The sequence below is a fragment of the Cotesia typhae genome, unplaced genomic scaffold (assembly GCF_013202065.1).
Source record: "Cotesia typhae breed Kobodo isofemale line unplaced genomic scaffold, CoteBio_Ctyphae scaffold_152, whole genome shotgun sequence".
Taxonomy (NCBI): Eukaryota; Metazoa; Arthropoda; class Insecta; order Hymenoptera; family Braconidae; genus Cotesia; species Cotesia typhae.
In genome coordinates this window covers 540888-567409 of record NW_027423776.1, presented here as the reverse complement: position 1 = coordinate 567409, position 26522 = coordinate 540888, and the positions used below count along the sequence as shown (strand labels likewise).

At 33.9% G+C, this 26522-nt stretch overlaps 3 protein-coding genes across 11 annotated transcripts in view; 2 read left to right on the top strand and 1 right to left on the bottom strand.

Annotated features, from left to right (window-relative positions):
• Positions 1-4561: 4561 nt before the first annotated feature.
• LOC141535879 (uncharacterized) lies at positions 4562-9337 on the top strand. The gene is made up of 2 exons (XM_074256043.1): positions 4562-5564; positions 9140-9337. Exons 1-2 carry the CDS (start codon positions 4562-4564, stop codon positions 9157-9159), a joined length of 1023 nt encoding a protein of 340 aa, XP_074112144.1. The 3' UTR covers positions 9160-9337.
• A 1497-nt stretch (positions 9338-10834) lies between these two features.
• The window catches only part of Flii (FLII actin remodeling protein), a 198619-nt gene continuing 182931 nt past the window's right edge, over positions 10835-26522 (bottom strand). For 5 of the 9 annotated variants that reach the window (XM_074256235.1, XM_074256234.1, XM_074256233.1 and 2 more), the window contains 6 exons: positions 19963-20081; positions 18151-18402; positions 14380-14506; positions 14115-14297; positions 13915-14028; positions 10835-11136 (listed from right to left, as the gene is read on the bottom strand). In XM_074256235.1, the coding sequence (XP_074112336.1) occupies positions 11002-11136; positions 13915-14028; positions 14115-14297; positions 14380-14506; positions 18151-18402; positions 19963-20081 (930 nt within the window). In that variant the 3' untranslated portion in view covers positions 10835-11001. Of the gene's footprint in view, positions 11137-13914; positions 14029-14114; positions 14298-14379; positions 14507-18150; positions 18403-19962; positions 20082-26522 lie in introns of those variants that run through there. The other 4 variants (XM_074256236.1, XM_074256237.1, XM_074256241.1 and 1 more) reach the window with 4 other exon arrangements.
• Positions 20089-24395, top strand: LOC141536031 (uncharacterized). The gene is made up of 2 exons (XM_074256244.1): positions 20089-23173; positions 23339-24395. The coding sequence occupies exons 1-2, from the start codon at positions 22882-22884 to the stop codon at positions 24112-24114; spliced, it is 1068 nt and encodes a 355-aa protein (XP_074112345.1). The 5' UTR covers positions 20089-22881; the 3' UTR covers positions 24115-24395.

Here is a 26522-nt window from a genome sequence, read left to right as displayed (position 1 = left end):
GTATAAATCTGGTGTTGAAGATAGTACTGTTGCTAATATTATTACGAATGAAAAAAATAATCTATCTTCATTTATTAAGCGATACTTACAGGTATTATTTAAATACAATTTTAAGTGTAGAGGATAATTTTTGATTTTTACTAATAATTGATTACTTTTGGTAGTTATCGCAACCCCGAGATGATGAATATAAAGAAATATTGGAATTGTCATTAATTTTTCTGGGAGAAATGCCACGAGAGCAAGTTTTCTTCAAGCGTCCTGGTGCAGTTCATCATGCAAGATGGATGGCAAAGGCAATTTATTGCCTAAAAATGTTTATTTTTAGAGATGAATTTGACCTTTCTAAGAAAGAATTGGATGGTCTTCGACAATTTTGTATTTTCATAGTTATGGTGTATGTAAAAGCTTGGTTTTCATCAACTTTTGCGACTTCTGCTGCTAATCACGACTTAGAGTTTATGAAAAATTTAATTGAGTACAGTAAAATTAATTCTTTAATTTCCTTGGCTACATGTGAAAAAATGACTTCACATTTATGGTACTTAAGTGATGAACTTGCTATTTTATCACTTTTTAATGATACCGTTCCATTAAACATAAAGAAGAATATTGTCGAAGCTGTTAAGACTCGCGAAGGTACAGATTCTAAAGCAAGAAGATTTATTATTGATAGAAAAAATTTACATTTAATTCTGCAAAAAAATATAAGTGACTTTGTTTCTAGGAAGTCATTAAAACTTTTTGAGATCTTTGATCTGCCGTATAATTTTCTTGACAAAAATATTGATTTATGGTCTACTGATGAGAGTTATAATGAAAATAAAGAATTTTTTGCACAATTGAAAGTTGTTAATGATGTGGCAGAGCGAGGTGTCGGATTAGTAAGTGAATATAACCAATACTTAACGAAAGACGAAGAGCAATTTCAATTTTTATTGCAAGTTGTGAAAGAGCATCGAAAAAACTACCCTACTTGCAACAAAAAATTGTTTGAAAATAAATAGCTCAGTTGAAAATTGAAATAAAAAACTTTCTTATAACTAATTGGACATTTTTTTCTCTAAAACTTAAATCATAATATATTTATAATGAAAACTTTGCTTTTTTATTGATAAATGATTAACTAAGCGATAAATAATGTACAATTTATTTTTTTAAATGTAGATAAAAATACTTACACATAAAAAAAGCTTGAAAAACATTTTGAAGTTTCTCAGTTGATGAAAAAAATTTTTTCGTGTAAATTTTCTCAAAACTGATAGATTAAATTGAAATTTTTCGATTATTTAATCAAAAACTCTTAAAATCGATATACATGAAAGTTTGATGATGAATATCTTTTGAACGATTAATTTAATCGCCAAAACATAAGATACCATTCTTATAGAGCAGTTAATTTGCTACAAAAATTTCTATTGCCCATTCAATAATAGCCATTTCTTGTCGAGTTATAAAATTCATAAACAAAAGTGACATTTGACTTAAAATAATCAATCTTAAATCTTCAATATTAGTGAAATGGTGAGGTTTACGGAAAAAACATAAGATACCTTTTTTGTAGAGCATTAAATTTCCTACAAAATTCTTAAAAAAATTTTTTCTGTACGACCAATTAATGATGAGGAATGAATTTTTTTCTATTGGACTGAGAAAAAAATGGAAAACTGCGACGTGGAGGATCTTCCTATTAAAATTAAGAGTTCATATTTGGTGAGAATTTTTTTAAGGTACCTAGTAACCCATTTTTTCGTATTAATTGTAAAAAAAAAAAAATAGTTGATTTTATTGACCCACCCTAGTGATCTTACATAAACATGACTTATTCCAGAATAACTGCAGGTACCGTCGCCGTATTGTATTGGCCAGGTGAAAAACTTTTAATTTTAGTTGAACCGTAAATGTATTGATCGTGATCAAGAGACACAACGCGTAGTAGAGGGGTCTGAATATCTCCTGTTATGTAGCCTTCACAAATATCTGTATAAATGAATATTTTTCCTGGTATAGCTTGAGATAGAGAGGCTGGTTTAGATCCGCAACAGTCATCAGGGTCGGGTGTTATAACTTTAGAAAACGAACTTTCTTCGAAACCTAATATACACCAGAGTCTTTCACTCAACGCCAGCGTATGTCTTGCATTTTCACATTTGCATATTGTATGAATTTTTATGAAACCGCCAGCACTACAAGTAAAATTGATATGCTCCGAAACTGATTTGAGTTTGTTGAGAGAATCCACTAAAGAGTCTATATTTTGATATTGACCATGTGGTATGTTGTCAAAATAAAGAAACTTATCAATTATTTTATTATTATCTTCTGTAGCTACATATTCGGCAGTTAATGTAACTTTCGTGAAATCTTTAGGAATATGTAAGATTGTCATCGGCGTCTGGATTTCCACCAAAGCAATATCTCACCATCCATTAAGTTCTAAAGGATAGGGTAAACGCGTTATAAAATGAGTAGTTGTATTGTCCAGGAAGTATTTCATGCTGCTATTGCTAGGTAGCACTAAGTAAAAATTATCTCTTTCTAAAGACATTTATTCAACCTTAGATAATTCCTCTTCATAAAATATGCCGTTGATTGGTTCGTTTTGAAGATCGATTAATATATAAACCGGTGGTTGGCGATAATCGGAAATACTTGATACTTTAAAAACTTCGCTACTCCAGCCACTCTTATATCCTTTCGTAAACGCTGCCTTTGCTTTACTGATACGTACCAAGTCACCAACAGCGTATTTAAGCTTACGGTTTTTCAGGAATTCAGAGCGCTTCTCATTTTTGTAACGTTTTTTAAGGTTATTAAAAGCTATTTGAGCTGTAATATTGTTAACATTGACCGGCGCCATTTTGATACCAGTATGTGTTGTGTGATTGTAAGCGAAAATAACTTTTTGTAATATGTCTAAATACTTTTTTGTGCGGGAATACGTACAATAACGCCAAATTCTCTCCTTTATCGTTCTATTTAGACGTTCTACAATAGCTGCTTTGACGTCAGGGTTGCGTACTGTTCTAAACAATATTCCTTTGTTTCTCAAAAACTCTTGAAAAGTCTCTCCAAGAAACTCCTTTCCGCTATCTGTCTGCACTAAGCGGGGTATTCTTTTTTTACTTCTACTTAAGATTTTTTGGAACGCTTGAGACACTTAGACTAGTTTTATTTATTAGAGGCTCAGCCCACGCTTACTTACTCAACACATCGATCACCATTAATATATATTTATAACCGTTGTTATACATAGAGACACTACGTAAATCAGCTTCACAGACATCATTTATTGATTCAACATTATAGGTCCTTCTAATAAAACGTTTCCTGTTCATACGGTGTTTTGTAAAAGTTTCTTGTTTATTTAACCATTCCTTAACATCATCTCGGGATATCTCTGATTTGTTTTCAGTAGAGTATTTTAAAATATTTTTAGCACCTGAAAAACTTTTTGGTCTTATAGGATCATAATAGATGTTTTTTAGTTTTTTATCTATATCAACTTTATCCATGATATTTTTTTACTTTGCCTGTTTTTATTTATAGAACCTTCACAGTTTTGATTTAATTGTGATTCGTCTAAGGATGTGTGTTCTGTAAGTATTTCACGTACGGAAAAATTAACAGATCGTCTTCTAATCGAGCCCTGGTGTGCTCTCGTTGCTTCCTCGTACTGTTATTCGTCCATTCCGATTCCGGGTTTCCCTCGTTGATCGTTGTCCCTCCCAGATGTCTCCCTGGTGAACTGAACTGCGGGTTCGCCCGGTCGCTTTTATCATTCGCTCTCTCTCTCACACATTCTTAGTTTACATAGTAAATTTTTCGGACGCATCCATCCATACTAAATTTGATTATTTGGCGCGGTTCGGCTTATTTTATTTACCTCGAGCATCGCATTCTGACCAGAACCCACTTAGGGCCACACGGGCACGTCGAATCTCAGCATTCCGTCAGCCTGGCTAACACTATAGACTAATTAATGCTTAAAAAAAAATAATCTCTATAATGAAATTTAATGGGAAAAATTTCCCATGTCACAATATATATATATATATATATATATATATATATATATATATATGTCGTAGAGTAAAGTACAGTGGAGTATTTTCTGACGAAGCGATGAGAATATTCTTTAGAATATTTCTATTTTTTTAGTTATTTTAAGAAATGTATTGTTACTTTAATATTTTGTAAAATAAGATATAACTAAAATGTTTTATTGCGGTAGGCTTAGACCTAGGTAGGCACATGGTTGTTAACGTAGTCGGGATCCCAGGATGATAGGGGTATCATAAAATTAATAAGGAAAAGAGAAATGTGCAGCAGGCAGACTATTTGAGAATAGTTTTTGAAAAGACATTCTTGCTTTGAGATCGAGATCGAACAGACGTCCTGGTGATCGCGAATACGTTATTTCCTAAGTCTCGGTCAATCGCAAGATATTATTAATATTGTTTGCGGCCTGAATTAACTTAACGTTGTACGAGTTTATCTACTCATTCGTAATAATTGATCTTTTTGTAATTGTGAATATTAATTAATTGTAATAATAAAAATGAGTGAATCACAAAATACCGAATCCCCAACAATAACTCATGCCTCTCTGACATCAGAAGTGGGATCGTCTCCATTTGGTCCAGCACCCGATCAGTGGAATACATTTTTCGAGCTTATGAAGAATTTTTTACCGAAGCCGTCTTTGACAAAGAATAATGTTTCTTTACCGCGGTTCAATCCAGAGAGTGCGGGATCGGATCCTGTTGCATGGTGTTCAGCAACAGAATTGTGCCTATTGGAAAACCCTCTCCAAGGAAGCGGATTGATATCGGCGCTTAGTAAAGCTTTGGAAGGCTCAGCGGCTCAGTGGCTGTCTCAAGCAGCAATTCCGGGTATACAGTGGTCGCAATTAAAAGAACTTTTCGTGTCACGTTTTGGTGGACAGGAAACTGCGACAGCGGTCGTGCTGAAACTTCACCAGGAGTTACCAACCAAGGATGAAAGTGTTGGTGCATTCGGCATTCGACTTCGATCATCGCTGAAGGCTCGCTGGAGGTCTTTATTGGTCGACGAAATTATCAATGCGGTTGTGCTTGCGCGATTGACTCTCCTTGACAATCGGGTGGAGCGCGTGGCATTGATTACCGACATCAAAACGGAAGTTGACTTTTTGAGTGAAATGCGAGGCTTTTCCTACACTCGAAAAAGACCCGTGTCAGCGTCAGATAACTCTTCTGCACCGGATTCAAAGCGTTTCAAGCCAGCGGTATCAGTGAAGTGCCATTTTTGTGAAGAAATAGGTCACAAGAAGTTTGAGTGTCCTAAATTTAAGAAGAAACACGTAGAGCAAAGCAGTAATTATCGTGGCAGCCAAGGATCACCCTCGTCATCGCGTCCTGTGACGTGTTTCAAATGCGGAGCAGCTGGCCATATTGCGCCAAACTGTACGGCTTCAGGCAGCGGTCGTAGCGGTCCAGGAAACAACAAGGACAACGGTGGCGTCGAACGTCGTGTAAATCTGTGCACAGTAGCAGCTCCTACGGGTATTCTGAACCATCTTGGTGAGTCGTTTCCATATTGTTTTGATTCGGGAGCGGAATGCTCACTAATAAAAGAATCGATTGCTCTCAAGTTCTCGGGAAGAAGAGTCAACGAATTAGTAATTTTAAAGGGTATCGGAAATGTTGCAGTAAATTGTAATTTGCAAATTTTGTCTACCGTTATTATGAATTCGTTTACATTAGAGATTCTTTTTCACGTTGTCCCGGATGAATATTTGAACGAAAATATTTTAATTGGTCGAGAAATTTTAAGCTTGGGATTTGAAGTAAATATTTCCCAACTTAATTTTAATATCGGTAAATCTAAAGTCATAAATGAATGTAGTAAAGTTGAAATCATCAATTTTGATACCGTTGATACCGATGTTGATAAAGACGATAAAATAAGATTAGTTTCAATATTAAAAGAATATGAAAGTTCTTTTATCACGGGCTTCCCTCGTACTCACGTTAACGGTGGTGAACTTGAAATACGTTTAATTGATCCGAGCATTACGGTACAGAGAAGGCCATACAGACTTAGTGTAGAAGAGAAACAAATAGTTAGAAAAAGAATTAATGAATTGCTTGAAGCGAATGTTATTCGTCCTAGTAATTCACCGTTTGCTAGCCCTATTTTACTAGTTAAGAAAAAATATGGATCAGATCGCTTATGCGTTGATTATCGTGAATTAAATAAAAACACGATAGCAGATAAATTTCCTTTGCCGCTTATTTTAGATCAGATACCGCGACTTAGAAAAGCTAAATTTTATATTAGTTTAGATATGGCCAGCGGTTTCCATCAGATTCCCATACATCCAGAATCTATAGAACGTACGGCATTTGTCACTCCTGATGGCCAATTTGAATTTTTAACAATGCCATTTGGGCTTAAAAACGCTCCTTCTGTTTTCCAAAGAGCAATTTTAAAAGCACTAGGTGAGCTCGCGTATACTTACGTTGTAGTTTACCTAGACGATGTATTAGTAATTGCGGATACAATAGAGGAAGCGTTTGAAAGACTTCGAATGGTATTAAAAATTCTTATAGATGCGGGATTCTCATTTAATTTTTCAAAATGTTCTTTCCTTAAAACATCTGTTTCATATCTCGGGTATGAAATTAAAGATGGGGAAGTTCGTCCAAACCCTCGTAAAATAAATTCTTTAACGTTGTTACCCGCTCCTCGGACAGTTACCCAGCTTAGACAGTTTATTGGCCTTGCGTCTTACTTCCGACGATTTGTCCCGAGATTTTCACAAATTATGAAACCTTTATATGCACTCACCTCAGGTAAAAAATATATTGAATGGACTGAGGGACATGAAAATGTTCGACAAGAAGTAATTCGTATTTTAACCAATGAACCCGTTTTAATTATTTTTGACCCGGATTATCCCATAGAACTGCATACCGATGCCAGTTCCGATGGGTACGGAGCAATACTTATGCATAAAGTAGATGGTAAAAATAAAGTTATTGAATATTTTAGTAAAAGAACAAGTCCAGCCGAGTCCAGGTATCATTCCTATGAACTTGAAACTATGGCTGTTGTTAAATCAATAAAACACTTTCGGCATTACTTGCACGGACGACAATTTACCGTTGTGACTGATTGCAATTCTTTAAAGTCTTCCCAAAATAAGATTGACCTTAACGATAGAGTACATAGACGGTGGGCTTATTTACAAGCTTTTCAATTCAATATAGTTTATAGAGAAGGCAAATACATGGCTCACGCGGATTTCTTCTCTCGAAATCCTTTGCCTGATTTGTCAAAACAAGTTAATAAAATTGAAGAGAAACGTGTAAAACTCGCGGAAATATCAATTGATTGGCTCCTTGCCGAACAACGGCGTGATTCAGAAATTTCGGAAATAGTCACTAAATTACAAAATGATGAGCTATCGGAAGACCTCTCAAAATCTTACGAGATTAGAGCCGGTACGCTTTACCGAAAAATACAAAGAAAAGGTGAAACCATCTGTTTGCCGATCGTACCTCGAGCTTTTCGGTGGTCCGTTATTAACCACGTACATGAGTCTGTGATGCACTTGGGTTGGGATAAAACACTCAATAAAGTTTATGAATATTACTGATTTGAGGGTAGGTCTAAATATGTACGTAAATTTTTTGACAGTTGTATTACTTGTAAACTCTCTAAAACCCACTCAGGTAAAATTCAAGCTGAGTTGCATCCCATCCCCAAGACCCGCATACCTTGGCATACTGTGCATATAGATATTACAGGTAAATTGAGTGGTAAAAATAATACCAAAGAATACGTTATTGTTATTGTTGATGGTTTTACCAAATATGTCTATTTACATCATACTCGCAAAATTGACAGTCATAGTGTTATCAAAGCTTTAAAGGCTGCAATATTTATTTTTGGAGTCGCAGCTCGTGTGATTGCCGATCAAGGTAGATGTTTTACTGGAAAAGACTTTAAAGGTTTTTGTGAATCTTTAAATATTATTTTGCATTTAATAGCTACAGGTACTAGTCGGGCAAATGGTCAAGTAGAGCGTGTGATGAGTACGCTAAAAAATATGTTCACTACTGTTGAATCTAATAATCGCCCATGGCAAGAGGCCATTGGTGAAGTCCAGTTAGCTTTAAATTCAACCCTGAATCGTGTTACCAAATCTAGTGCGTTAGAATTATTAATCGGTAAGAAAGCAAGACCTTATGGATTGTTAGTTGATGACAACGAAAAAGAAATTGATATCTCTAATGTAAGACAACGAGTGATCGATAGTATAGAAGAGAATGCTAATTATGAGAAAATTAGATTCGATAAAAATAAAGCTAAAGTCAATAGATTTAAAATCGGAGATCATGTTTTAATTAGAAATGAAGAACGTAATCAGACGAAACTTGACAGAAAATTTAGAGGTCCATTTGTGGTAACAGAATTACTTGATAATGATCGATACAAACTAAAATCTTTGAGTAATAATAGGAGTTTTAAGTATAGTCATGATAAGTTGAGAGAAATGCCTGAGAATCATATTCCTATTGAGTTGGATGTCTGCTCGGACAATGAAAATTGTGCAGGAGAGACTGTTGATGCGGGTCCTGAAATAGGGACTTTGGTAGAAAGAGAGACCACCAATGACGTGGCGCACTGATGGCTGTAGGTCGTGGACCTGAATTGTTTTTGTATTTTTGATCACGCACATGCATCAGTGTGTAGTCGCAACTGCAAACTAAATTAGTGGCTAATGTTAGTTTGATCAGGGTGCGATGGGCAGCTGATGATGTGACGGCAGGTAGTTGTGGCAACTACAAGATGTGTTGGATACTGTATGTGGCATACAGGGTAGCCTAGAGATAGTGCAAAGGTCTATTGGTGGAGAAAAAATGAAATCATGTTTGATGATTGGATGATAAGGAATAATGATTGACGGATTTCGATCTCTTGAGTACTATACGTTAACTCCTTAGTATAATAAATGATTAATGGATTTCTGTTACTGGAAAGGACTTCTGAAATTTTCTTATGTAGTTTAGCGATTGTAAAATGTTTTATGATAAGCGAGGTCAGTCAAGATCAAAAACTAAAATACCACTGTAACTCAATGTTTTAGATACACCCGAGGGCGTGTGATTGTCAGAATGGCCGTGTCGGAGAGTAAAGTACAGTGGAGTATTTTCTGACGAAGCGATGAGAATATTCTTTAGAATATTTCTATTTTTTAGTTATTTTAAGAAATGTATTGTTACTTTAATATTTTGTAAAATAAGATATAACTAAAATGTTTTATTGCGGTAGGCTTAGACCTAGGTAGGCACATGGTTGTCAACGTAGTCGGGATCCCAGGACGATAGGGGTATCATAAAATTAATAAGGAAAAGAGAAATGTGCAGCAGGCAGACTATTTGAGAATAGTTTTTGAAAAGACATTCTTGCTTTGAGATCGAGATCGAACAGACGTCCTGGTGATCGCGAATTCGTTATTTCCTAAGTCTCGGTCAATCGCAAGATATTATTAATATTGTTTGCGGCCTGAATTAACTTAACCTTGTACGAGTTTATCTACTCATTCGTAATAATTGATCTTTTTGTAATTGTGAATATTAATTAATTGTAATAATAAAAATGAGTGAATCACAAAATACCGAATCCCCAACAATAACTCATGCCTCTCTGACATATATATATATATATATATATATATATATATATATATATATATATATATATATATATATATATATATATATAAAATAAAATCTTTTTACTCGGTGAACTACGGTGAATCCGCAGTGGATCCACAATGGAACCATGGTGAATCCACATTTAAACCACGATGGAACCACAGTGGAACCATCATAGTGAAATGTTACGAAACCACGAAGGATCCACGGTCAAGCCATGGTGGATTTAGTGTGGTTTCAAAACGGCGAGAATATGTCTGTACCAGTTATTACTTGATGAAAACAATACATTGGAACTTTTCCAGTCAATCTTTTGTTATATTTTTTATTAGTTTTCCCGATGTTAAAAACGGTGTGAAAAACTGAACAATTTGCTGGTTTAATCTTATTAAATTTATCCGTAAATTTTAGTATTAAAATTTGAACTAATAATCAAAGAAAAATGCTGATATAATCCAATTTGTTGAATGTGAACCAGATAGAATCCGATGAAATTATAGTTTTCCTGTCAATCTGTATGTATTCGGACTTGCTGTTTCAAAAACACAATAGTTAATGATTACATCCCATCGAATATCGTTTTTTTATTTAGATCTATCAGACTTTCTCACAGGGTATACAGAAAACTACCCGCCGATTTCTATCCGAACCTCGCTAGGCCAGCAGAAAAGACGAAAAACCAGTCGTAATCCAGCTGAAAACAATCGATGAAAAAACATCAGGCCTGCCAGAAGTCAACAAACTACTTCCAACAAGAACCAACACCGACAACGAAAAAAAAGTCTCCTTGACAACTAAAGTAACAACCAAAGGAGGCTTCTGAGAACGTCGAAGCATTAAGAAATTCGAAAACATTCCGACTGAGAGACTACAAATCACTGATCTAGACGATAACCCCAGCATCAACATCGAAGTACTTAAGTTCATTAATGAAAAAAAAAAAAAAAATTATATTAATTATTTAATATGTATTTGTATTTTTAAAATGTCAAATTAGTACATTTTTTTATTCATTTAACTATAAATCAACAAAGTCGTTTAGAAATAGATACTCGATTTAGTCCCAAAACAACATTGATTTGTTAACACTTTCAACTTATTAGACACTTAAAGATCGATATATATTGGGTTAGTAAAAATAATTGTTTTATTCTCAACTGAATCATTATAATAATTATTACACTTTTATATGATTATTTTTTGTGTATCGTTAAATATTGGATGTATTGTTTTAAAAGACGAAGTTGACAATATTGGGCAACATGCAGCTCCATCCAAATTTCAATTTTTATTACAGCAGTGATTTTTTATAAGAACTCCAACCGTGAAAGCATTTTGTAAAGCGACGAGATTCTTTTCCTTTGGCAGTTAGAAACAATTTTCGGGGTTTTTCTGGCTGCGTTACCCGTAAGTGTTGAATGTAAACCTGAAATAATAGAAAAAAAATTTCCTTAATTCAGAGATAAATACGACGTTATGAATGTAAATTGAAATCAATAACGATTTTGAACTCGTGATAAAAATATGATTTTCAAAAAATCAGGAATCTATTGGTTCAACGTCGATTGTTGAAAATCAAGTTTTCATCAGATAAATCTCTACGCTGTAAGGTCTAAGGAAGCTAATTTGACCATCACTATGGGGATATAGTCCAGTCGGCAAGGAAATATGAGACCATTTGTTTACGAGTTCTAATGCTCATGGAGAAAATTGCAATAATTTTTTCTAAAATACTCAGAAAAATATAGAGATAATTATTTAAAAAACAATAGGAAAACGGTCGACCCTGAAGGCCATCCCTGCAACTTCCCACTACTTTCGTAATTAAGCGCTCAAAATTGCACTTATTACGTTTTTTAACTCTTCGAGCTCAAAAATATAATTTTCGTGTAGTTTTGAGCTCTCTGAGTTTAGAAGTCTGATAGAAGTTAAATAAAACACAATTGATAATGAAACGATTTTCAAGAAGTTGGCAGCATTCGACGCAGTTCTTCAAATTCTTAAAAAAATTTTTTTCGCAGCTTTTTTAAGATTTCTCAGGATACTCAACAATAGACTAGTTCGTAACCATTTTTTCGTAGAAATTAAAGAAGAACCAACGTTATCGAAGAATAAAGCTTTCAAGATCTTACTATCCTTCTACTCTAATCTAATCTAATCTAATCATTTTTCTAAAAAAAAATCCGGAAAACAGTCGACCCTGCCGGACATCCTTGTAACTTTCAGCTACGTACGAGTTCAAAACGCTCGGTATGTTATTTATTCTAAAATTTTGAGCTCCTCGAGCCTAAAAACATAGCTTCTCTACTTTTTCGAATTCGAAAATCTAGTGGCTATTGGAAAAATGGTTTTTTTTTAATTTTTTGTTACAATATCTTCCGATCGAATCAATCATTATCGATGGGACTTTGCACCCTCCGACACAGTTTATTAAGCACAAAAAAACATTTGTTACCGACCAAACGATTTAACAAAACATTTTGAAGTTATTTAAAAAAACACTTTTTTGAAATTAAAAAATTAGGAAAACGGTTGACCATACAGGCCATCCCTGCAACTTCCCGCTGGTTCCATATTTAAGCGCTCAAAATTGTACTTATTATGTTTATGAGCTTTTCGAGCTCAAAAATACAATTTTCGGGTCATTTTGAGCTATATATACAGACATAGTGACACCCTCTTAGGGGGAGTCAGGGAAGCTTCCTAGGGCCTCAAAACATCGAGATTTGTTGAAAGCTCGATTTTTTCAAAACGGGATAAAACCAATAACTTTCCGATTTTTTGAAAATCATTGATTTTCTTAGCGGGAAGTTAAAAAACGGTTGACTCTAAAGGCCATACCTGAAATTTCCCAGTAATTCCATACTTAAGCGTTCAAAATTGCACTTATTACGTTTTTGAGCTCTTCGAGCTCAAAAATATAATTTTCGTGTCATTTTGAGCTCTCCGAGCTCAAAGAGATAGCTTTTCTAGGCTTTTGAGCTCAAAAGTCTGATAGAGATTTAATAAAACACTATTTTTGAATTTTCAAATTGCAATAACTTTTGACTGAATGCACCGATTCTCACGTTCTTGGCGGCGATCGACGCGGTGTTTAAGGCCCCATAAAAAACTTTTAAGTTCGAATTGATCGATCTAGGAATTTCGAAGTAATTCCGAAAAAATACTTTTTTTGGTCTTCTTTCCACAACGATAACTCACGCACGAATCAACCGATTGTGATTTTCAAAACGACATTCGATGTGGTTTTTCAAGGTTCAAAGCTCATTAGATTTTGGAGTTAATCGAAAAAGTCGTTCAAAAGTTATTCCAAAAAAACCACATTTAAAAATAAAATTTTTCGTAATTTTTTGGGGTTTTTTTGATTTTTCTCAAAATCTATCGGTCCGAATCAGTTCAAATTTCCAGGAAATCTAAGTTTGATGAAACTCTTTAGAACGCCACTAGTTTTGTTCGATTCGGTCGAGCCGTTCAAAAGTTATAAGCGGGTCAGATACTTACACACACACACACACACAAGCGCGCGCGCGCGCGCGCGCATACATACATACACACACACAGACGGAGTGACACCCTTTCAGGAATAGTCAGGGAAGCTTCCTAGGACCTCAAAACGTCGAGATCTGATGAAAACTCGATTTTTTCAAAACGGGGTGAAACCAATAGCTTCCCGATTTTTTAAAAATCATTGATTTTCTTAGCGGGAAGTTAGAAAAATTTTTAATCCCCGAGCAAATCCAACAACTCCGATGCGGTTTGCAGCAATCGATTCCTTGTTTTCTAAACGATCCGAGAAGAAATGTTGTAGTAACATAAAAAAAATTTCGGAGTTGTTCAAAAACCATTTTTTTCGGTTTTTTTCATTAACAGTTTTCACGAGCAAATCAAGCTATTTTGACTGGTTCGGTCACAATTTACATGGTTTTTTTATGTTAAGAGCTAACTTTTTTTCGAATTGATCGATAAAGCCGATTAAAAGTTTTTCCAAAAAAACCACATTTGAGAAAATTGTTTTTCGTATTTTATTTGAGATTTCTTGGGATTTTCCGATCCGAATCGATCCAAATAGCATTGCAAATCTAAGTTCAGTCAAGACCTTTAGAATGATGCCAACCACGTTCAAAATTTCAATAACCTCAATTTTAGAAAATTCTCAATTCTCTTAGTGGGAAATTGAATGAAAAAAAAAATATGTCAAATTTACCTGAGCAGATTTATAAGCTAGTTTTATTTCTACTTCTGAGCAATGGGCACCCAACCAAAGAAAAACTTGTTCACCATTATCCAGTATCATGATATCATCGTCAGCTAAATCATCCTTTAATCAAAAATAAATTTATATCAATAATCTAAAAATTATGCATACCTGTGAATTCAATGACTATTGTATCCACAATTACTGACCTGACAAAAATCTGAACATTTTTCACTAATCATAAAATATCCTTTTTCATTAGAACACCGGAATAGCCGGGTGTAACGCATATAATCATCGTCAGTATCATAAGATTTTTTGCCACCTAAAGCAACCCAAAAAAAGTTGTCTGGTTCTTCACCTTCACTTAAGACTTGAAGACTTATCCAGGGCTATAGATAGAGAAAAACAATATTGTTCAATATTTTAAATTTTAAAGTGGTGAAAAAAAAAATTTTTTGAATGATACTCTACATTCTTGAACATTTCTCGAGCTATTTCTTCAATTAAATGAGCTTCTTCAGAATCCGATTTCGATCCAATCCATACGTAAACTATTCCAGTTTTATCATCATTAGTGAATGGAACATTAAGAATATAACTGCAAATAAATAATACAAATAATATTAGTTACTAACAAAATAACACGTACAAGATTTGTATGAAAAATGATGGAAGTTATAACTATCGAAGTGTTGTGTAATACATTATATAAATTGAAAGTAGTTGCTCCGAACAATTTGTATGGAATGATTTTGTTTTTGTAAGGAAATCCGCTACGCCTCAAACATTCTTAATAAAACCATCAAGAAACTAGGAGATCAACTCTCCAAGCCACTCTTATGACCTCCTGCTGTCATCAAACGTGAAACGCTCAAAAATGTATATAGTAAGGTGAGCCAAAAATTTGATTTTCGCGAAGAACTTTTTGAAATTGAAATTTTTAGTTCCGCTTCTAACAGGAGCTGTGTTTAGGAATTTCGTGAGATATTTTTGGTTGAGACCTTCGTATTTGATTTTCATAGAATTATTAATAGGAGCTTTGTTTGGGTACTTCCGGCCGTGAGATATCACCACAACGGAATCGCCCAAACAAAGCTCCTGTTAAAAACTCGATGGAAATCAAATACGAACGTCTTAACCCAAAATATCTCAGGAAATGCTCAACTGAAGCTCTTGTTGAAAGCAGAATTCAAAGTTTAAATTTTAAAAGGTTCTTCACGGAAATTGAATTTTGGCACACTCTATACTATTTGGGATATTCCGCGACATATTGAACGGTTTTCAAAATTTTAATTTTAGATTTTCTCAATTTTAACTTCCCGCTAAAAATCGCAGATTTTCAAAAATCGGGAAGTTATTGTACTCACCCTGTTTGATGTCGGTACAAAGGAGATTGACTAGAGCGCTCTCATGAGTATACTCAAACTTTAAACACCTATACTTAATATCTAACATGGGTCATTCTCATGATAATTTCTATTATCGTTCTTATGAACGCGACGTGAAATGGCGGCTGCACATGCGCCCCATGACTTAGCGGGAAGAAGACCGGCGAGCCCGGGGCACCAGGCCGGTGGGGACGCCATGATGCGGCAGTTGTACTGGAACTTGTGACTAGTGCAATATACCTGCGTTCTCTCTGACTTAGAAATTATTCCATTGTGTTTTATTATTTGCTAACGTAATTAATTATCAATTAAATATCATTTCTCATACCTAATTAAATTCATTAACTCGACATTTGTGCATTATTTTCAAACTTAACATAAATTCGTGGTCAAATAATTAAGACGCTAATAAAAAGTACGTCGTACTTAGTGTTTAGCATCGCGGCCATTGTCTGTAGTCGCGTGATAAATTAGACGCAATAAATTATCATTGTTCAAAGTTTGTTAAGAATCTTCAATTCAGCTTAAATATTTATTAATATCTTCAATTCCGTTTATAATAATTGATTATAATTGAAATTAGTGTCATTTAATTATATTTTGTAATTATTAATTGAATTTATTCAGTCGTCATTATTAAATTAACTTCATGTGCCTTGATGTGCCTAACTTGATGTGCCTTATTTAACTAATTTTAATCGTTTTATTTATTAAAATCAAATCAAGATTTTCAAGAAACAAAGTGCGTTAATAATTTAATATATTTAATAATTGTCGAGTTATTTAGAAAATAATTGAAGTAAATAGTAAATTCTCGCGTCAAATAGAGAATTATATTCAACTACTAATTTAAACAAATTATTCAAATCATTTAAATCAAAAATAAATCAGATCCTCTCGGATCACAATACAGCTTGATCCCAGCGATCAACAACTTGATCCCAGCGATCAAATTCATAACACGACTTGATCCCAGCGATCAAGGACTCGATCCCAGCGATCAAATTCATAACACAACTTGATCCCAGCGATCAAAGATTCGATCCCAGCGATCAAATTCAGTACTTGAACCTACTGGTCATTTCAGACCATTCCAAACACACAGTCAATTCTCTTCCGATTACAAACACACGATCCTTTCTGAACACAATTACATCTTATATCTCTACTGAGATATTAACGGTTGACGGTTAACCACAATAACCTAACGGCGGCTGAGATCAACTCTCACCCCTCATTGCACACCAGTGCCATTGTTATATACATTCATATCAATACACATATACACTCATATATTTCTTAATTATATTTATCTTCGAGGAGTTTTTCTCTAGCAATTGCTAGAGTTTTCTCCCATTGGGGAATAAATTAATCATAATTATTCACCCCAACACCGAGTCTTTTGTTTTAAATAGATAGATCCTGAACCAATTCCCAACCAATCAACTACATATAGAAGAATTACGGAAATTCTCCTTAGTGGAGAGTTTGCGACAATACACACCCTGTTTTGCAAAAATCGAGTTTTCATCAGATCTCGACGTTTGAAGGTCACAGAGAGCTTCCATGACTACCCCCCCCATGTTGTCAATATGTGTGTGTGTGTGTGTGTGTGTGTGTGTGTGTGTGTGTGTGTGTGTGTGTGTGTGTGTAAACCTCTCATAACTTTTGAACGGTTTGACTGATTCTATCGCGGTTGACGCCAATCGAAAGGGCTTAACTGAACTTAGATTTTGAATATGATTTGGACCGATTCAGACCGGTAGATTTTCAGAAATCTTAAAAAAACTAAGAAAAAAAATGTTTTCAAATGTTGTTTTTTTTCTTAATAATTTTAAAACTGCTTGACCGATCAATTCCAAAAACTAACTAGCTTTGAACATAAAAAAACCACGTCGATTACCACTAAGCCGGTCAAAATCGGTTGATTCGCTCGTGAGTTATCGTTGACAAAAAAAATCGACAAGTGTTTTTTTCGGATTACCCCGAAATTTCTGGTCTAATCAATTTGTGTTTGGAGGTATATCGTACAATTCAAAAAACTGCGTCGAGTGCCGCTAACCGCGTGAAAATCGATTCATTCATTCAAAAGTTATTGCGGTTTGAAAATTAAAAAAATAGAGATTTATTAAATTCCTATCAACTTTTTGAGCTCGGAGAGCGCAAAACTATACGAAAATTAGATTTTTGATTTCGAAGAGCTCAAAAACATATTAAGTGCAATTTCGAGCGCTTAATTTTGAAAGTAGCGGGAAGTTGCAGGGATGGTCTTCAGGGTCAACTGTTTTTCTAATTTTTTCTAAAAGCACATTAAGTATTTTGAATTTTTTCTATTTGAATCGTTTTTTAAGAAGTTATAAATAAAAAACCAGGAAAAGAGCAGTTTTTTCCAAAATTCGATATCTTTTGAACCGGTGATTAAAAAAATCTCAAAATTTAGGAGGATAAGTTTTTCATGGGCATTAAAAAATATAAAAACATTGAGAAAATCTAAAACTAAAATTTTGAAAACCGTCCGATTTGACGTGGAATGCCCCATATACAGTTACACAAATTTCAACTCTTTTTCATTCGAATAAACCTAATTTTTCCCAACGTGAAAAGTTCCCAACTTCAGTAATGGGTAAAGTATTTTAGTGTTTTGTTCTGAAAAACAGTGAGAAGTTCCAGTGATGTTGCAGCAGAAGTAACAATTTTCCAGATTATTTTTGTATTATTGATTGTGTGAGGAGTGTACGGATCAAGCGGGATAATTAATTTACTGGGCTTATGTATAAAATGACGTAATGTATCATGGACTGAACTTAGTCACTATTTAGATGACATCAATAGATGAATAGGTTTTTAGAATTACCAAAAAGCTGAATTCAATAAGCTGGCGTCAGGCTCAACTTGGATTAATCGAGTACATAAAGCACTGCCATTACTTCTAAGATGAAAAAATTCTACTCGATTAGATGACTGCACTTTTAATTGATTTCGTTTTCCTTGGTGAATCACAAACCTTTTCTTGAAATGAGCCATGAATTTCAAATTCTCTTGTTGTTGATGCGTTCGGACAACTTCTAACTTCTCTCCAAATAATGTTTTGAATTTTTTCTGCATGCTAGAAACAAAAGTTACATTATTAAGACAAAGTCAATTAAGAGAGCAAATATGAATTAAATAGAAAATAAAGAAAATTTCTTATAGATATTTAATTCCGTTTCCATCTATCTAATTACTGCAACTTCCCGCTAATTTCATACCTAGGCGCTTAAAATTGCCCTTATGACGTTTATGAGTTCTTCGAGCTCGAAAATACAATTTGTGTATGAGTATAAACTCTCTGAGCTTGAAGAAATAGTTTTTCTATACTTCTGAGCACAGCCTCAGAAGTATAGAATATATATATATTAGGGTGTGCCAAAATGTAACTTCCCTGATGGACCTTATAAAATTGGAATTTTCAGTTCCGCTTTTGAAATCAGCTGTGTTTAGGCCTTTCCTAAGATATTTTGGGGTAAGACGATAAATTTGATTTTCATAGAATTTTTTAACTGGAGCTTATTAGGGCACTTCCGCTGAAAATTCAAATTTTCGCCGGAAGTGCCCAATTAAACCTCCTGCTAAAAAATTCTATGAAAATCAAATTTATCGTCTTACCCCAAAATATCTTAGGAAAGGCCTAAACACAGATGATTTCAAAAGCGGAACTGAAAATTCCAATTTTATAAGGTCCATCAAGGAAGTTACATTGTGGCACACCCTAATATATAACTTGGTGGAATTACGACGCACGCGCACTGCACTCGTCTACTCTACTTGACTCTCGTTAACTCTCCCCACTCTTTAAAATATATAAGGCTTGCTCGGCTTGCTATACAATGCTTTTCCTCTAGCGCTACTTTCCCTTTTCCGCCTCAAATCGTTCAATTTTACCCTCCGTAAAGAAGTTTCACTTCAAAAAAATTTTTTTTAAGTACAAAGTTTTCAAAATATATCTTTTTTTTCATATTGGTAATTTTTACATGGTTCAGGCCTACTGGGGACTCGCCGTGTAAAATAATGGGAAGGCATCTCACTACACGTACCTCACGGGTGATACGGAAATCTGTGTAATGACAGATTTACTGACTAACTGACCCATTGAGTGATTCATTATTAATAATCAAATACTTTTCTCATATGTTTAAGACCCGCAAACATTTGTAATTACAAGCAATCACTTTTCTCGAATTAAAGATTTGTATTAATTATCTTTTTGAAATGAATCATTTTGTTTATTTTTTTCGTCTAGGTTAAGATATAAAATTTTATTGTATGTGACCGGCTGTTAAATGTAAAAAGAAAATATATAAATGTATATTTCTCGGACTGGCTCACCGGCCAGGCGTGGGTTCGAATCCCAAGCTGGTCTTAGAAACCATCTTGGCTGATATTCGACCCTTGCTGCGTAGAATTATGATTTTCACAATCCAAAAAAGGCCAAACGTACCACTTCCAACAGTTAAAGTCGGCGATATGACCACAGCAGTTAAAACCGACTCTAAATAATAACTAATAAAAAAAAAAAAAAAATGTATATTTCGAATTTTAGAATATTCAAAAAAATTAAATTTTAAACTGCAAATTTGCCCGTTAGATCGTACAAAACTTTCGTTAAATTAATAGAATTAAAGAGTACCTAAAAGTAAATGTTAGCCATCCCATATTTCCAGCGTCTCGTCCTTGCCAAAAATAGACAATGCATTGGAAATCATCTTCTACGTGTTTGCCATCGTCATTGTCCGCCATTTCAAGTGGCTGAAATTAAAATGCATGTTTTTTATAGTACGAATGAATAACATTTTTAAAGATTTCTGTTCAATCGAATTGTTTGGAATGTTACTAGGTTTTTAATAACATGTACAATTAATTTTTTACTCGAGTCCTAAGGTCTCTTGAGCTAGTCTAAGAAACTACCGAGTTTGACTTTGTAGAGGAAAATTTTGTGCTCTTTAATCTTAAAATTTTTTTGAATTCTCAATCTTCATTGAAAAAACTGCATCGTGAGTTGACGTACTTCTAAGACTTGATTCAAACTTGAGCGGCAGGATGGCCGAGGGGGGTAAGTCATTATATTATTAGTTCGTTCGTCCATCATGTCGTGAGGCGAGGGTTCGAGCCCCGACATTTGATTGAATAGTTCCAACGCCAACTGTCGGGGGTCGCTCCCGGAGCCGACTTGTACTGGCATGGGTTTTCTCTGTGGTTTCCCCATGTCACTATTCCAACAGCCATTACAAAGAGGTGAAGAATAGGGTAAATGCAGTACAGGACGCACAAGTCGGTCCACAGCCGCAAAAAAAATACGCAGTTATTATAAAAATTCGAATGCAGGAAAAAAGTTTGAACGCAGTAAAAGTGATCCGAATATTGTAATAGTGCAGTTCTGATACTGTTGTACAATGTAAAAAAATCATTAATAATACTTGATTCAAACTTTTCGTTTATTGTTCTAAGATTGTTTATTGATTAATTCAAGATCTCATTTCAATGAAGACACAATATTTATTTGACTCGATTAAGCTGTCCAGTTTGAAGTTAAGAATTAATCGATCCAAATAACCACTTTTTGAAAGATGAAAATCTACTTACTTAAGAAGAATATTCCAGTTTTAAGGTAATTTTTTTCTCTCCTACAACTATATTTACTAAAATACAGCCTATCAAAAATCACCGAGAAGTTGAGAAATTTTATCCGCTCTTAAATTTTTACGAGGAGTGCATCTAAAATTTGACACCTAGCCTCGAGCTCAAAAAGTAATCACACTTTTGTAATTAATCGGGGTTACGGAAATTTCATCAATTAGATGAGAATGGCTAACGAATGACCGTTTCAGAAGATAACATTGACGCAGACCGCATAAACGTGTAACAGGGTAAAATTACCCTAAATCGATAAGTCACCGGATATCGATAACTATTCGACATAGCACTGGCGCGTCTCGATCTTCGGGCCAAAAGGGAGAATAGGAGGGGGTAGTTTTGGGTTAAAATAGGTGAGCAGTGCAGTGGAAAAGGGAGAAGTAGTGTGACCGCCAGACGTAGTGCAACGGAAATCGAGAAGGACCGAACCCCGGAGTAGTGACGCGACAAAGGAAGCCAACTACAACTAGGACTTCATCCTCAATAAGAAAGTTAGATCATAATTTTATTCGTCAAGATATCAATTATTACTCTGTGGGAAAGAAATGGACCGTGGTTTGCACTCGGTCTACTTTACCTCTTCTCAATTTATTTTTGTTAAGAAGTCGAGATTTACCCAAGCCAGCTTAAGCTTATTATTATTATCGCTAGTGAGTTGGCGGCGATCTACGCGCCGCTTGACGGCGCATACGACTCCTCTTCCCTACATTCTTTTATCTTCTCTCGTGCTCTGTACTCGGCGGTATTACGTGCTAACACGTGCCTTACTATATTAATTATTATCCCTACATTCTACGTTATATTATTACAAGATTATTTAATTATATTTTAGAAGTTTAAATAAAGATTTAATTAGATTATTAAACACAAATATTGGCTTATATTTAATTCACTTCCTCACAGATTATTGAGGCCCAGTGCACGCTACCACAGCGTTTGTGATTTTATTAAAAAATATAATAAAGTTTGTGGAAGTGATTTATTATAAGGTAAGAGTATTTATAAACGTTAATTCAGAGAATAAAATATAGAAAAAATTAAGTAAGAAGATAAGACGAAATGAATAGATGAGTGAGTCATGCATGCACATAAAAGACAGAACGCAATAAATGCGTATTAACAGACAACTAATTAGACAACTTAAAAAAAAAATTGACAAATATTTATTTGCTTCATTAAATAAATTCATAGATTTCTGAAAATAATTTTCAGTATATTAGACTGTGACAAAGAGATTAACATTGAGCAGATTGTCTTTTGTTTTATGATGAAATAATCAGTGAAGCCGGTAGGCGCGAAAAATTTCAAGATGTCGGATAACGGCGTCATAATAATAATAATAATAACATATAAAAATCACGTGTATTACACCTTAGATTACGATGCTTTAAGATGATTTAAACTAGATTTTGGATTTGATTATGAATCATAATAAATTTTGAAATAAAATAAAAAAGTATTTGGACATGTCATAAATATTGATCAATATAAAATACATATCAGAAATATTTCGGTAACTTGAGACATGTGATGCTTGCGTTCGGTATCAAGTATCTTATAGTTTGTGAGGTTGTTTTGTTTGCATAATGTATCCCGAGTGTGTACGTGATCAACCGCCTTCAACGTTGTTTCATTGCCGTGCGTGAAACTGTACGTTGGAATAGGTGTGCATACTCGAGGTCGTGCTGTGTAGATAATCAATCTTGCGTTTCAAATTGAAATGAATTGCAGTGCGTTCATTTTAATTTAAAAGCACGAAACAGAATTAATTATGAAGAGTATCTGGTATTAGACGAATAGAATTTTAGAATATTAATAATAAAAGATAGATGAAAAATTATTAATTAGATGATAAATTGCTAATTAAATGTATAATTAATTAAATTTAAATTCTGTTTCATAAAATCCGAAATAGATGTCAGAGTCGGAAGAAAAGGCTCAACTGGTTGACTATGACAGCGACGGAAGTTTTGAGAAAACATCATCTGATTTAGAGAATGTTGGACAAGATCCAACATTAAAAATCAAAATTGAGAAAAATATGGATACCCTCCATAGTCTGTCACAATTCCACAAGGGATTGATTCATTTGACAGATAAAAACAACGCAGGACCATCAAAAATAACTGATGAGAACAAAGAGGAACAAGAGTTACAGGTTAAGATGAATAATTTCTCAACACCTGTCAAACCAGACCAGTCGACAAGTAAGTATTGACTATAGAATAATTTAGAAGCTGTAAACTAAACTAGAAGATACACTCTAAGAAGCATAAAAGTGTTTAAGAATAATTAGAGGAGGCCTATTTAGACATTAAGATGCTTAGATGTTAACAAAATTCCAGATACTAATTAAGATTATATGTTTACAGGTAAAGACGAAGGTATTTTAAACAAGACCGAAAATCCCAAAGCTAAGATTGTCAGCTGTGAAAAGATGGTGATGATTGGCAACAAAGAAATGGAAGACATGAAGATGCTGATGGTCGAGTCCAACAAACAGACTCGCAAGATGGCAGCAACACTCGGTAGAGCTGCAAAAAGATTAGAAGAAATCACTCACGAACTGGTCAAAGCTCTTAAGATGACGGTAGATGGACGCAGAGCTGAGCTAGATCGGGAAAAGGCTAAAATAGAAGCAACGAAGGTAAAAGATTCACATATAGTTCCTAATATCCCGAATAGAACACAGTTAGACGTTACAAATGGAAATAACAACATTACTAAAGAATTGAATTTGGTTAAAGATGCATTAATATTAAATCAAAATAAGATTAACATCAGAAGAGAATACAAGTTAACTCAAAAATCAAACTATAATATTTGGCTTGATTATTTAAAATCAGAACTAACTAGTTGTGATTTATTAGATATAATAGATGAAAATAATAGTAATGAAAATAATTTACCAAATTCAATAATTCATAAAAGAAAATGTCTGGTTAGAGATATTATTATTAATCATTTAGATGAAGATTATCACAAGAAAATTCTCGATATTTCTGAACCTGTAGAAGTCTTAAAGAGAATCAAAGCTTGTAGAAAAGAACAGATAAATCTTACTTCAAGCTCTGTTAGAAAAAGACTGTATTCAATTAAGATGAGAAAGAATGAAAAGGTCAATGATTTCTGTGAAAGATTTGACTAGATCATTAGAGAATATGAATCTTGCGGAGATGGGGAACAACTAACTGAGCAAGAAATTAAAGCTGCGTTTTATCAGGCCATAACCCCAATGAATCCTCAATTAATGTCTGCTGATTTCATCAAAAGGTCTCATTCAAAAGAGATGACAATAAATGAAATGAAATCTTTTATCCTACAGTTAGAAGCCGAAAGGAAGACCAACGACGGGGAGGAGACGATCAAGGCTCAAACAGCCAAGGTGGACCGCAAGAAGAACTGCCACAGATACGCCAAGCCCGGTCATAAAATTGAAAATTGTCCTCTATCGAAAGATCTATGGTTCTGTTACTACTGCCAGGAGATAAGGTCTCATAAGGATTCAGAATGCAAGGATGGCAGAATCAAAAGTAAGATTATAAATAATAATAATATCAAATTTAGAGGTAAACTAGACAGACAGGGAACTCATAGAGTTAGACATAATGTGAATTCTAAACCATATAAGAATGATAGACGTGATAGAAACTATAATAAGAATAATCAGTACTTAGCACAAAATGCATTTAAACGGGATGGCATTAGTGCAAAAAGAACGACTGATGAAAAACAAGGTAAGAAACAATTAAATGAAGTTTTAATAGACGACATTAAATTTATTGCTGATTCAGGAGCAACAGATCATATCGTAAAGAATAGCTTAATATTAAGTAATTTTGAAAAATATGAAAATAAAGTAATTAAGAGTGCCAATAAGAATAAATCGGCTGATATTTTAATAGATGGAAAAGGTGATCTTTTGCTTTATACGAATCAAGATAACAAGATTATCAAATTATCAAATGTTATTAGTGCTAAAGATGTATCAGATAATTTTTTATCATTAAGAAAATTAGTAGATAAAGGATTTAAGATTTATTTAGATGATAAATTGTTACGAGTATTTAGTGAAAATCTAGAAGAAGTAATACTAGAAGGAACATATGAAAAGCCCAACTGGATATTGAACTTCAATGTCAAGAACTACATAGGCAATGAAGATGAATCAGACTGGGGATATAACGCCTATCGCTGTAAAGCTGTGATGATCCAGGACTATAACACAAATGAAGTAGAAATAGATTTGCAAAGAAGGGAGGGAGAATCAGAAAATGAAGAGTTAAAGGATTCTTCAACTAGAAGGAAAGAAGAAGATATAACATCTCCAGAAATGAAACAACACATTGAAAATTCAAAAAAGGACGTATTTAATTGGGATTCTAGTTTAATAACTAGAAATACAATTAAGTTAGACGATATTGAGAACATTAAGAATTTAGAAGAGTTATTTATATCAAATCTATTAGAGCAAGGAACAACAGATTCAAGTAAAATAAATGAAGCTATGCTATGGCATTTAAGACTTGGTCATGCTTCATTGAACTATCTCAAGAAATTGCAGAAAGTATATAATAAATTAGAGAAGATTAATTTTGATGATTCTATTTTAGACTGTGAAATATGTATTATGTCAAAAATGCAAAAATTACCATTTAAAGAAATTAGACAAAGAGCATCAAGACAATTACAAATAATACATACAGACACGATGGGTCCGATAAAACCAACCTCATACCCAGGACACAAAAGATTTATTAATGTGTACATAGATGATTATTCTAGATTAGCTAGAGCATATGCAGTAAAGACTGAAGATGAATCAGGAGAAACATTAGAGAAGTTTCTCATATCTACAAGAAATCTACTTGGTAAAGATGAAAAAGTATGCTACGTTAGATCGGATCAAGGAACAGAGTTTACTGGTGGAAAATTTTTAGATGTCTTAAGAAAAGAAAAGATAGAATTGGAATTAACTCCGCCATACACTCCTGAACACAATGGAGTATCAGAACTATTCAACGCTACGCTACAAAGAAAAGTCAGAACCTATATGCTAGATTCTGGTTTACCTAAGAGTATGTGGGAGTTAGCAGTAGATGCAGCAGTGCATTCATACAACCGAACACCACACAAATCTATAGATTACAACGTACCACTGATGAAGTTTAACAAAAACGAAAATTGTCATTTTGACAAAATTAAAAGATTTGGATGTATTGGATATATTAGAATTCCAAAACCAGAGCACAAGTTCAGCGAGAGAGCAATCAAAGCAGTCATGGTGGGATATAGACCCACAGGATACTTATTATGGCATCCAAATACAAGAAAATTTCTAGAATCAAGACATGTTAGATTTAATGAAAAATTAGTGTACAAATATGTATATAAGAATAAACAAATAGAAGAAACTGAAGATGAAATTAGTTGGAAGTCAAACGAATATATACTAAATAATCTAAAAGAGCAAATCAACGAAGAAAAGGAGAAACCAGAACAAAGAAAAAGAGGAAGACCCCGCAAAAATCCACTAGATGTTAAACACTTAAATGA

Excerpts from the sequence above, each read along its gene's own strand:
- LOC141536031 (XM_074256244.1), top strand. The coding sequence starts at position 22,882 with ATGTCAGAGTCGGAAGAAAAGGCTCAACTGGTTGACTATGACAGCGAC. Across the intron at positions 23,174-23,338 it reads CAAACCAGACCAGTCGACAA|GTAAAGACGAAGGTATTTTA; the intron begins GTAAGTATTGAC and ends ATATGTTTACAG.
- LOC141535879 (XM_074256043.1), top strand. The coding sequence starts at position 4,562 with ATGAGTGAATCACAAAATACCGAATCCCCAACAATAACTCATGCCTCT. Across the intron at positions 5,565-9,139 it reads GGGTATTCTGAACCATCTTG|ATACACCCGAGGGCGTGTGA; the intron begins GTGAGTCGTTTC and ends TCAATGTTTTAG.